This window comes from Parasteatoda tepidariorum, chromosome 5, assembly GCF_982258835.1.
Source record: "Parasteatoda tepidariorum strain Cologne lab strain chromosome 5, Ptep-v5.0, whole genome shotgun sequence".
NCBI classification, from domain to species: Eukaryota; Metazoa; Arthropoda; class Arachnida; order Araneae; family Theridiidae; genus Parasteatoda; species Parasteatoda tepidariorum.
The window spans coordinates 37473482-37487015 of NC_141759.1; the positions used below are offsets into that span (position 1 = coordinate 37473482).

General features: G+C 30.0%; 1 protein-coding gene across 2 annotated transcripts in view; it reads right to left on the reverse strand.

Annotated features, from left to right (window-relative positions):
- LOC107451810 (uncharacterized) overlaps positions 1–6292 on the reverse strand; it is an 82003-nt gene extending 75711 nt beyond the window's left edge. For both annotated transcript variants that reach the window (XM_087163684.1, XM_043050667.3), the window contains exon 1: positions 6092–6292. In XM_087163684.1, coding sequence (XP_087019810.1) covers positions 6092–6176 — 85 coding nt within the window. In that variant the 5' untranslated portion in view covers positions 6177–6292. The remainder of the gene's footprint in view (positions 1–6091) is intronic.
- Positions 6293–13534: the final 7242 nt, after the last annotated feature.

The window sequence follows — 13534 nt, forward strand, 5'->3', positions numbered from 1 at the left end:
CAATAGGAAATTAAACATAATGGAGATTTAACTAAATTAGAATATAATAATATTTACAGGGATCAGAATAATATTAACATTTATGCAAGTGTACTAAAATGGAAAATGATTGATAAAATATATACAACTATTTACATAAATGCACGAGATTGACAAAAATCTTTCAGCGACAAAAAAAGGTTGTATAGGCGATAGATGGTCCGGCAATTACCTTATCTGTAACTCTGTTATAGTGATGAGTGATGACCTAGGAGTCCTGGTACTAAAGCTTATATCTAGTAAAAGTAGCGTCACTCTTTTCCCTGCGGCTTTTGAGCCGCTTTCAATTTTGATTGGCTATCGAAGATCACATGAGTAAACAGTCGCTATTTTGTTGACTAGTATGAACGGTGAAGTATCATTGCAACCGATCTGTTATATCTCACTTTTCTTTTTACTTTATTTGTTTTGTTTTTTTATTTTTGAAATTAATAATGATAGGCTGTTGCGCATTTAGGTATTTTAATAAGTTAAAATGAGGCATTAAATTCTATCGCTAACCTGTTGGACATAGCAATAAAGAACGGCGGAAAGTATGGCGGCATAGATTTGGTAAAGATAATGGACCTCAAACGATACTAAATACGATAAAATTTTATATTGAAAATGCTAAAAAATTAATTGTCTTGTCATTTTATTGTCTTCTTTGCATTGTTCTCGTTAAATATTGTCTTGTTTACATTGCTCATTATTTTGTTTGCTTATATGAAATTTTGCCTTTCTGGTTTTAAAGAAATGTCTCTAAAAATGTTTATATTAACAATTCGAATTGCTTTGTTTAATTTTATAAAAAAATTATGTGTTTATTTCAAATAACTAACATATATGGCAAGTATTTTTCCTCTTTAAATATATGTTATTAACATTATTACTCATTAATTAAATAAAAAATTATTAAAGATTCAAATTGAATGCAATTTAAATACCTTTGTACTAATTCAGTAAAATATATATTTATTTTTTCATTTTATATTCCTAGCAGTTTTATTGGTTTACTTTCTCCAATTAATAAAATTAAAATGTTTTTTTATGAAAATTATGTATTAAAATAAAATATTTGTCATGCAATATTATAAATTTTCAAATAATATACCTCAATCATAATGAATCTATAAACAATAAATAGCCTTAACTCTTATTTTTATTAAACCGATAAATTGATGAGACAGTACAATTAAAAACAAGATTATTGTGTTTTGAAAAAAAATTGAAATTTTTCCCAAAATATTAATTTTGTTTAAGAAAATTTATTGGTTAAATATTTTTACAATGTTTTATACTTTAATTCACAATCACATTTTATTTAAATTATTTACCTAAAAAATTTGTAACATTAAAAAAAATTTGATTTTGTTATTTGCATCAAAAATTTTTATTAAGATTTCATTTTAAAATTTAATTAATTGTACTAAGAATTTTAGAAATTTTTTATTATAAAAGACCAAGTAACAATGAGTAGGGGAGAGTGGGGTCAATTGTAACAGAGCAAAAATTTCGAGTGTCGGGTTCTAGATTTGGTTCCTAGGTGGCGCACAAGATGTATTTAATAAATTTACATGTTCAACCCTGCTGGCAACCATTTTTATGTACTTTTGAAAGAGTTTCATCACAAAAGATATTTTCACGCTACGTAAGTACTTATTTGGTATTAGAATATTATATTGTAACAAAGTAATTTTGTTTAAAAAAATAAAAATTATTAACCGAATATGTAAGTGGACACCTTAATTAACATTTCAATAAAAAAAATATTAGTTTTGTTAACTAACTAGCATTGTTTTTAACAAATGAAGCTGAAGTGGCATCTTGGGGACGATTGTAACAATAAGTAAAGGGACGATTGTAACAGCTGTAAATAAATAATCTTATGTTTACAAACCATTACTTAACTCTTTAAGTACCACCAATAGTTTCCTATATCTTTTATATTATGTTTCAAGTGCATTATTTTATTTGTCACCTTTCACAGCATAAATTAAAATTTTTAACCCCTTGAAGTAAAAAGTTTAACCCCTTAGGTCTCTGCTCATTATTAGTTTTACTCCTAAAATATTACTACTATTTTGATCAATAAAAAAATATATCACAACTATGATAATATGTATAATTAACTATGTTTTGGTTGAATTTTTGAACTGTTACAATTGACCCCATAAGTGGGGACAATTGTAACAAGTGCACGACTGTCAAAAATTGTTAATAACTAATATAATAACATTTAAAATAAGGTATTTATTTTTTTTTCAAGTGAAAGATAGTCTACTTTACTCGTCTGTCAATTAATACTAATAATATATTGGATTTTTTGTTAGTTAAAAATAGTTAAGTGAAAAATATTACAATTGGTCCCACTCTCCCCTATGGATTAAGAAGAAAAAGATTTGAACTGTTGGGAATAGAAATTTCTCATTAAGCACTGATAATAATGCCCTTCATGATTTAAATCACACAACATGCCACCCTTTGAACCTCATAAAGAAAAAAACGACTGCAAAAAATTTCAGAGTTTAAAAAAAAAATTTATAGCAGATTAGGAAAGACACGAAATCAGAAAGTTTTTATTTAAACATAAGGTATTTTTTCCACTGAATAAAATAAAAATAAAACATATAATATCAGAGGCAAAAAAAAAAGAATTAAAAGAATAAATATTTAAGTTAACTTCACGATTATAAAAATAATTATCAATAAAAAGTGGTGTATAAGAATAGAAACATCGATAGTTGATATCACAAGAAAGTTGCAGTTACCAACATGGCGGCGTGTCGCTACTTTATCTACTTATCCAGGGCTTTATTTTATTACCATCGTTGAACAGTCGACCCAATTTTTGGGTTTACGACTACTAATGTTCAACTCCGTAGGCTTGTACTTTTGAACCCAATTCAAAAGACCTGGGTCAAGTATTGAGAGAAATTTGTCTTCGTTTAGGACTTTTTTTGATGGAACTAGCCAGTATTTGCTTTACATGGAGAAAAAGACCACGAGAACCTCCCACGGTTAGCCTGACGGCAAGGGGACTTTAACCCACGATCCGTCTACCACGGAAGATATTTCATGTCAGCACTGTGGTCAGTGCTAGCCGTATGCGGAATTCGTATCGACCAGTCTTCGCAGGGATTCGAACCCTTCATCTCATTGAAAGGCGAATGCTCTATCCCCTCAGCCATCGGGGCTCTATCCAGGGCTTTAGGTAATGCCACTCGTATCTGGGTTGCTCATCACACTAAAGTTACCAATTTATCGTTCTCACAGCTGCTGCCCATTTGGGTTGCTCGCATACCGTGGTGGCGATCAATTGTCGTGCTTTAAACTGTGAGTGTTGATTTAAAATTTAATTAATGGAGTGATAGTTTAGAGCAGGGGTGTCAAACTCGCGGCAACATTTTTGCGTCCCAGTCAATGTATCCGACGCAAAGTAAAAATAAAATAGAAATGTGAATTAGAAAGAAAACTACCATATAAAATTATAATATATTTTATTTATAGGCCATACGGATCATTTTAAATTGTACAAGCGAAAATGTAAAATTCTAATTGGCTTGCAGCACCTGCCGTTCCAGGGATACTGCATCATATCAAAAATACGCAGAAAAAATTTCAAATCTTAGAACATAATTTGAAACAAGGTTTAAAGATTTTAATTCCTTGGAAGACAAATTTTGTTTGTTTTCTTCGATTTTCTCAATAAATATAGACTCAGTACCCAGTAATATGCTAATGGAAGTGATTGAGATTCAGCGCGACTCAAATTTGAAGACAAAATTTATTGAAGTGGGAGTGCCTGAATTTTACAAATATTTACCGGCAAGGTTTAAAAATACTCGAAAATTCGCATATGAAATTATTTCCATGTTTGGAAGTACTTATCAGTGCGAGCAATTATTTTCTGTTATGAATGTAAATAAATCTCTTGTCCGAAACCGTATTGATAACGCTCACGTTGGGTCAATTTTGAAAGTAGTCTCAGCCAATAAAATTTACTTCTGAAATAGGAAAGATAATAGCAGAGAAGAGATATCAAGTATCAAACAATAATTTAACTTTATATATGTTTACTACAGTGTACAAAATAAAAATATTTGTTTCTTTTGATTTTTTTTCTTTTTTTTTTTTGCGGCCCACTTAAAGTTAAGCATTGTTTATTTGGCCCAAGTTAGGTTTTTAGTTTGACACCCCTGGTTTAGAGGAAAGGGCTACGCCTTTATCGCCTTAGGAAGAATTACGCTTTTTTTCTTTTTCTTCTATTATCGCCATCCTATATTGAAAATATTAGGTGTTTCAGGTACACGTAAGTAAATCGTGAACGATATTACGATTTTATTGTGTTTAGACAGAAAAACATTTGTTCACAGACATGCGTTGATCGAAAAAGAAACGTTTCGTTGGAAAGTTTTAAAATTTTCATTTTCACTTCAAACTTGAGAATTTTATTAGCAGTCTAGATGCATATGCTTTAATTCATAAAAAAAAAATTTTGTTTAATAGGAATTGGTTGAAAAAATTTTTCTCTAATTCTCTTTTTAAATTTTTACAGATATGGCCATCCTGCAAATCTACTGCAATATCTGGCAACCAATTGCGTAAATTTTTGCATTGAATTGTTATACCGATATGGAGAAGCACCGGTGCAGTTTTATACTTAATAGCAAAGGGGTAGTGCTTTCACAGATTTTAACATAATTTTAAAAAAAAAAACAGTATTATTATTATTATTATTTTAGTTTTCATAATTTTCCTAAGAGTCTCCACTGATCACCATTAACATTCTGCCGATCTCAGGGATGCCAAGTGTTCCACATTCTGCCAAACATTTAATACATAAGCAGCGAATCAAATAGTAAAACTTGTAGAATAAAGGAACTGAAACTGTATGTAGTTTTCCTGGTGCCTATTCAGAACGAGCTTATCCTCAATAGAAAAGTTGAGACTCTTAGTGTAATAAATGGAAACTGATGCTCGTTAAATCTGTCGGATCGCAAAATCTTCCATGTTCCCATAACAAATCTTACCTCTGGGGGTACTGAATTATAGATTGATCGTTGTCTGGTTCAGGTCAAAATTACGATCAGTGGATGAATGATTTTTCTAAAAACTAAACTACTTAAACATTTAAGAGTTAAATATGCTAAACTTAGACAGAGGTGAACTACGGAGTACCTCACTCCTTCATCTATAACAGTGTCCGTGGGCAACTGAGCTGAAATAATGGCAGTAAGTGCTAACTAGCTAAAGAAATCGATCATATGTACAAATTATCTAATTATTGATTTGTGGTGGCAGGTTGAAAAATATTTTTAAACTTTAAATTGAAGATTTAATGCCCCAAAAGGCTAAAACTTTATTTACAACTTTATGTACAAGTTTACAACTATGGATGTATGGATTATGTACAAGTTTGAAACTATGGATATGTATAATTCTGATTCACTCATTAACTCTTGCTAACCGATTCCTGTCTAAAGACTAAATTGCTAATTACGATTCTTTTTTTTTTCCTTTTCAAAAACAAATCAAAAATGACAGCGTAAAGGTTTAATTAAAATGTATTAATTTATTTTTCAAAAGCTGTTTCCACAGTTACTATATTAATAACATAAGTATTTGTATTTAACACGGTCAAGGCGGCTTAACTGAATTTATTTATTTATTTAGTAGTACAACTTACATTTACAGGTTAATGTGCTCAATTAAGGCTTATAAGCCTTCGTCAAGTTCAAGGTCAGATAGGGCAATACACGGAAGGACATCACGAAGAAATACATTCAGAGATACGTCGGGATTCGAATCCACCACCTTCACGAATAAAGATTTTGGCTGGCGATACAGCTCAACCGAGGAGGCCCACGGTTTAACTGTAACAAAGTGGGGTATCTCATAAGCCTTTGAATTAGGAATCAGTAAAAACCTTATAAATCGAATTTATTAAACCAAGAGTCATAGATTAAAAGACTTCCACTCGAAGACATCCAGTTGCTGTCCGGAGCAAATTGTCACCTCTGAGAACATTTGTGACTAATGGGATTAATAAAAAACAATAAAAGTGCATTACCATTATCAGTGACTGATTCATTCCCTTCCTGGCAGAAACACAAGCAAAAAAGACACCATATATGAAAGATTCTTAAAATTTCCATTTTCTTTTACTTTAACGAAAAATTATAAAAGTAAATTTGATGTGGAATATGACAACAAGACACCAGAAAAGAAACTGCACCAGAAAAATGTTATTTGATTCACAGTTCCTCTAAAGCGCCTAATCTCTTTAGGGTCATATAATTATATATGATACCTTCAAGATTTGTTGGTTTAAAATCTGCGATAATTCCCAGATAAGAAAAAAACCGCTTGGATTTGAAAGTTCTCTGAGGACGTGGTTTTATGAGTATGAGTAAAAGATAGAGGTTGCTATAACGTGTCATAAAAACTATTTAGGGAAAGTATGTTGAGAACATCATTTCAATTAAAAAAAGAATATATTTACTTTGTGAGTAAGAGAAAAAGCGTCTAAAGTTTCTAAGAAATATTCCATTTATTCTATATGCGTTGTGACGTACGTGCACATAATTGGATAACATTTATGTTTTGTCGACCTACAACACTGGGGAAAACATTTTATTGTGGCATTTATACATATACTTGATTTTTCCTTATTCGGGTGTGGGGACTTTAAATTTTAAATAAGATTTGCTTCTAAAACTACAGACTTTTTTAAAGTAACAGTTTTAACACGTTGAGCGCCGCGTCAGCCATCGGTGACTGAGACTGGACTTTCCATATAGGCAGCGTCAACCACCAGTGGCTGACACTGAAATTACATTTGGGCCGCGACCACCACCGGTGGCTGACACTGAAATTACATTTAGGCTGCGTCAACCACCGGTGGCTGACACTGAAATTACATTTAGGCTGCTTCTGCCACCGCTTGCTGACACTGACCTTTCACATAGACCGCGAAAAACAGCTGGCTGACAGCGTATAACATGATATAGAACAATAAAAAGTACACTCTTTTATGGAATTGCAGAAAACTTATTCGAAATTTACTTAATTATTGTGATTCTTGGTTTAATAAATTCAATTTAGTAGATTCCTATCCACCACTTTTTTTAAACAATTTGTAAGTATATATAATTCACCACTTTTTCCCAGATACGTCATTATAAAACTTTTATTAAGTAGCAAAATCTGTCTATATTTGCAAATTTATTTTGTAGTTATTCACCGTGTAAAATTAGCGTGGCATTCAACGTGGGAATCTATCTTGTGACAAAATGCACAAGTTTGAAAACGCTATGTATTGCAGGGGTCGCATAAATATTGCGACAAACTTTTACAAGAGTTAGGGCACATCATACCTGCCAACTTTTAATCCCTTTCATTATTATTTTCCCCAGTGGTAATAAAATGGAATTAAAACTTCAATTTTAAGCAAACAAATACGTTGTATATGAGCAAACTTAAGTTGACAACCATGATAGTAACGCATAATAATATATGTGCTAAATTTTTGTAGGAATAGTGGTGATCAAAATCATTTAAAAATTAAGTTTATAAAAGAAAAAATAGTATATATTTACTACCACTTTAAATATGAAAACAAAATCTTCCGGAAAATCCGGAAGAGTTGGCAGGTATGGCACATTAACAGGTTTAAAATTGCATAGGAACCCATGCCCATAAATGTCGTCCTACACAGCTAAAAAAGTTTTCTTGTTATGACCTACTCAGAAGCACAGGGGGCGAAGAAACTGTTCGTAATAGAGAAGCAGCCCTAACGGCGTACGGCGACATTTCGAGACGTAGGTTTCTAACTGCCCTAGAAGTTTGTCGCAACACTTCCGTGACCCCCAGTTATATGCAACGTTTTTACATTACGTTTGTACATTATAAGACTAAAAATATCATTTGAAAAAAAAATTAACTTGTTGAGAGAAACCGATGGGAGATTTGAAATCAACGAAGCGAAAATTCCAAAAATCTGTAACAGAAAACAAAAAAAAATTGCTACCTTGTGTAATAATAAAAGGAAGAGATAATCAGTGTGTCTCTCTTATAACTTAAGAATCATTTGTGCTAGCGTCCTGAAATTCGAACTATGGCAATTTTTAGCATCTTATATTTAAAATTATCAAAAAAATTTCCATTGAGTTTTTCGTAAGAAACGTATTTTTTGTATAGGTTTAGCACTAAGCATTGTTACAAATTAAACTATAGACTCTTTTATTTATTTAAACGATTGTGTCAGTGATGTTTGCAAGCTTACAGCTCTGTTTAATCAAAAATGAAGTTTATGTCATCAGCCACAGTTATTTTTTACTTAATTAAGCATTCAATTTATATTCATAGGCTGAAGCAAAATGAACGGTATTACGTCACCGAATAAATAGTTTGAAAATATCTGAATTCATGTGACTTTTTTTTAAAAATGCATCTATAAACCTATATAATAATAAAACCATGGTGATTGAAATCTAAAATTATAACGATAAATTATTTCCTGGAATGCAAAATCACCAAGAAAACTGCTTGGTTAGGGCAAATCTGGACTATCACAAGGATATATCTGGACATTAACTCAGGGCTAAAGAGAGAATAGAAAATTCGCTCCTTCGAAGAGACTCGTGTCGCTCTGAGTTAAAGCTCCTATACTAACTTCTGATTTTTGTCAATGACGTCACGGCGGAGCAGCATCAACTTTTCGTTTTAAAAATGAATTTTTCCGCATGTAACTATCATCCTTTTAAAACTTATTTTAATACATTTATTGTTTTCTATATTTTTATTTATTTATTTTGAGGTGATTTTCTTCTCATCTGAAAGCAAAAATTTAATAGTAGTAGTCAAATATCAGTTTGCGCGATAGCGACCGGCAAGAAATGTTATAAAGCACAAAATAGGAAACGCAATTTTCCGTGTTTTATATCAGAAAATATAAAGGTGATATCAAATGAATTATAAAAAGCGCTGGAAAGATTTATCCTGCTGTGAATTAAAGAATTATTTTGCGTGTTTTTTGTTTAGACGTTTAAGAACTTTTAATTTCGCCATTGAAATCGATACCGTCTAGTAACTTTAAACAGAAAAGAAGAAAAAAATGTACAAGGTCCAAGAAAAGAAAATCCTGAACTTCAAAAATAAAGTTATTAAAGCTTAAAAATTCTTCCAATTTAATAAGATATTTTTTGATGTCATTATTCTAAATATCTATGTGTTTTAATTATAGCACCTTATTTTTAAGTATTTATAAGCAAGTGTAATATTTCCATTATTATATGATCAAAGATTTTTTTTAGCAATTAGCATTTAAGATTTTTGCTTCCTAGTGATAATATATACAAAACAATTGTTATTATACAATGATATATAAGAAAATATGTTAAAATTAGGCATACCAATTAATAAAATATAAGGACACTTTTATAGTTACAGATTATTATCGGACAATATGTTACTATAAAAGTGTTCTTATATACTTTTATTTATTTAACAGTGAAAGTTAAAACCTAAAATCAGAAAAAGATAAGAAAACGATGACGACAACCATTGAGATATTTCTCTAACTTAAAAATGTTTTTTTAATACTATATAAGGAATACCAAGAAAATGTATTAATATTATATTTTTTAACAGAAATAATTTTTTCATATTTGATTGTTTCATATTCTCCTCATAGTTAATGTCAATGGTCCGCAAATATATTTAATGCGTTTCCTCGTTTAAATCATGCCGAGCAAGCAACAACAGCCTATCGTTACAAAAGATGATCTTTGTCCATACTTTTGTGATCTAAAACAAATTAATATAACTGATTGCATGCATAAGTATTATTTTCCTGTACTCTAGCTTTCAAGTCATTGCAGCTCTTTGTTTAAACAGCCTACACACCATGCCAAGATGATACCGCATCGAATAGTTGGTTTTTAATTGCCCTGAAAAAAGCCGAGAGAATTGCAGTCGGTAATCCAATTTTATATATATATATATATATATATATATATATATATATATATATATATATATATATATATATATATATATATATATATATATATATATATATATATATATATATATATATATATATATATATATATATATATATCTCACGAAACATGACAATTTGGACCAAAAAATTTCTTCAAATTTAAAGTCATCAAAATAATCTAAAATTTTTTTGTATAGTTCTTTAGCTACACTTATTAATATCTTATAGACAGCAGTGTAGTTTATTGACATTTGCTCGAGAAAAAAAATGAAATAGAAATTCACCAAATCTTGAATGCCAGGAAAATGACATATTACCTTAGAAGTTTAAAAAACAGTCATTTTAAATTAATAGTAAGTAACTCAACTTAAGCTTTTATGTTAGACTGACCATAAATTGCTTAAATTAATTCTTTTTATCCACCGTAGAAAGAAACAAAAAAATTTTTGTTGCTGATATGTACAGAATAAAATTGTGTATAATAATCAATCATTAAATAAATAAATAACTTTGATTACATCCAAGCATATTACAATCATACATAAACTTGGTATTAGATTAATATTTGCTTTCCCTCTTTACAGTATTGGCAGTTAAAAAGAATTTCTGGTAACACTTCAATGTCCTGGCATTCATAAGCCAGGATAATGACAAATTCGCCATTTTATAGCATATAACTTTACTTTAATGTAATATTTTGGCGGCCGAAGACGTTTATATTCTGCAGAAAACAACAGTATTTCTTAAAATAACTCAGATAAATCTATGTAGTTTTTGTTATTAATGATTTCAAGAAGCCAGGAAAATGACAGCATAAAAACCTACTCACCTTGAAAAATTTTTTGAAATAGATTTTGAGACAGAAAAGTGGTTCTTTATTCATGCAACAAGACATATTCAGATAAGAGGGTATCTAATCAATCTATTAACATAAGATATTGATTCCTGATGCTATCTATTTTGGTTATAAATCACTAAATAAAAGTAGCCAGGTAAACAGATTTTCATGGGACAAACAAATTATTGACAGAAAAAATTATTTTAAACGAAGTTTTAGTAAACAATACCCTCTGCGTATATTCTAGAAATGCTTACATAGGATAAGATAAAAGAAATTAGATTTTGAAAAATGTATGGGAAGTTTTGAAGCTAGTTATTATTGGAAATATTGTTTGGGACATGCCAGGAAAATGACATTTTGATATTCAATTAAATTTTTTAAGTATACAAAACAGTCAATGCTAGTGTAAAGTCATTTTAAAATGCTAACAGCAATACTACTTATTAATTTATTTTTTTTAAAAAAAGTTCTTTTAGTTTTATAATATTAGATCTTGGAGCAAGGGACAGTGAATTGTCATGTTTCGTGAGAATCACGAATAACAGTTTGATGACATTTTTCAAGTTCTTGCACAAATGATTCAAAATTCAAATTATTCCTGAATTTCAGGGCAACTTGTAGATGCATATAGATGAAGAAAAAAATTCTCTTAATAGTATATCACACAATAATGAAAGCGCATCTTAATACATTGTATACTGCATATGATATGTTTATTTTCCTGTAAAAAAAATTTGCAGGAAATAGATTACTTCGAAATAAGTTAGAACCAATGAATTGTCTCTTAAAACATAAAACTTACTAAGTAAACAATATTTAAAAACAATATTTAAAAACATCTTTACTTTGTCGTTTCTTATCTCGTTGAAACTGTCACGCAAACTAAATAAGGTCTGTTTTGTTATCAGTTTTGTTTGCTTTTTACGTTTTAAATCCGACTCACATCTTTTTAACTCATCACATAAAATTTAGTTTCACTTTGCACAATATCAAATATATTTCAAGCAATATGAGTCAAAATTATTGAATTGTGACCGGAAAAAATTGTAAAAAAAATTATAATTATTGAGAATTAGTTTTTTTTAAAAATAAAAAAAAACACGTTAAAACTTAATTTAACCGTTTAAATGTTAATGTTCTATTTCGAAACATGTTTTTTTTTCCGAAATGATAAAGCGCTAATAATAATACCGTACCGTATTTCTCGTATATAAAAAATACCGTAATTTTAAAATATGATTTCTCAAGAACTATTCGACAAATTTAACTCAAATTTTGTATTTTTTCATATAAAATAAAATTCTTTAAAATGATGTTAAAATTGAATACCTTACAATTCAAATTTAAATATTCATATGTAAAATAATACGAAAATTAGAAATTAAAAATGAGGAAAATTATGATCGCCGCAAGGGGATCACAGGCAAAAAGGTTGTTGCCTAATTTTTTTTTGGAAAAGAAACTTTATTATGTTTTCATCTTGAACATCTTTAATTGTTAATCCTGAACTGCTCGGTACACAATTTCACAGACATATTTAAAAGCAGCTCAGACACATTTTGTGTAAATTCTTTTGATGACTGAATAGACATTGAACATGCAATCGAGATCAACATTAACATTTTCGGATTGGTACAATGGTGTTTGTTAATGATCAATGGAGATTGTAAGCTGCAACATACACCCGTTTCGGATTCAAAAGTTCATATATGAAATCTGATTTGAAAGCTTGACTTTTTTTTTCAATTTTACATGAATAGTGAATGAATAATTTATATTGCGTAGAAGTACGGTCTTGTGCAAGTAATTGGGTATGTTGATAATGGATCTTTTTATCCCTTACTGGTGATCAACACCAAGTTGTCGTATTTGCATGAAAGATGTTCGAAGAGTCACCATTCGCTCTTCGGTAGGGTTCAATTCTCTTAACCACTTTGGTACTTTTATGAGGAACTGGCTTCATGACTCCGTTTGCGAACGGAATCCTTTCGTTTTTCAGTTTGTGTGTAACGCTTATGGTATTCCTGTCTACCCTCTTTAGCTTTTTCAGCCTCGGTAAGTTTAACACCTGGCATTCTTTTTTTCTTGCTTCAACTGTAACTTTTGGGACCGTGTCAATCAGTTTGGACCCTCTTTACTTGTGATATTCACCTGAATTAGTATTGAAAACGATCCAGTTTGAACTGTAGGTTAGAATTTATGATTCTTAATTAAAACAATAAAAACAAAAACATCGTTCAAATGAGGAAATTCTCTTTTGTTCACAACTGAAGAAGTATTTATGGGATCTCTCTGGTCCCATATCTCAAAAATAAACTCACCAACTAAATGCATAACAAAATTAAAAGTGAAAAAAGGATTTTAAAAAAAAATTATCTAACAGCAGCGGTCGCCATAGCAACGCATGTGCACTGTTTACTATTATAATATTCTTGATTATTGTAGTTGAAAAGTGAGAATGCCATGAAAACCAAACCAAGACCCATTTTGCTCATGGATAATATAAATGTTTACGAATTAAAGCTATTTTTTGCATGGGGTTCTCATAGGATTAACAAATTTTCAGAAATCCAAATCCGTCAAAAAAAAGGTATGTTAATTCAGAGAAAATTCGTTTTGGGGTCTGATTTCGTAACCTAAAATATCGTCTGTACAAATCATCCCCT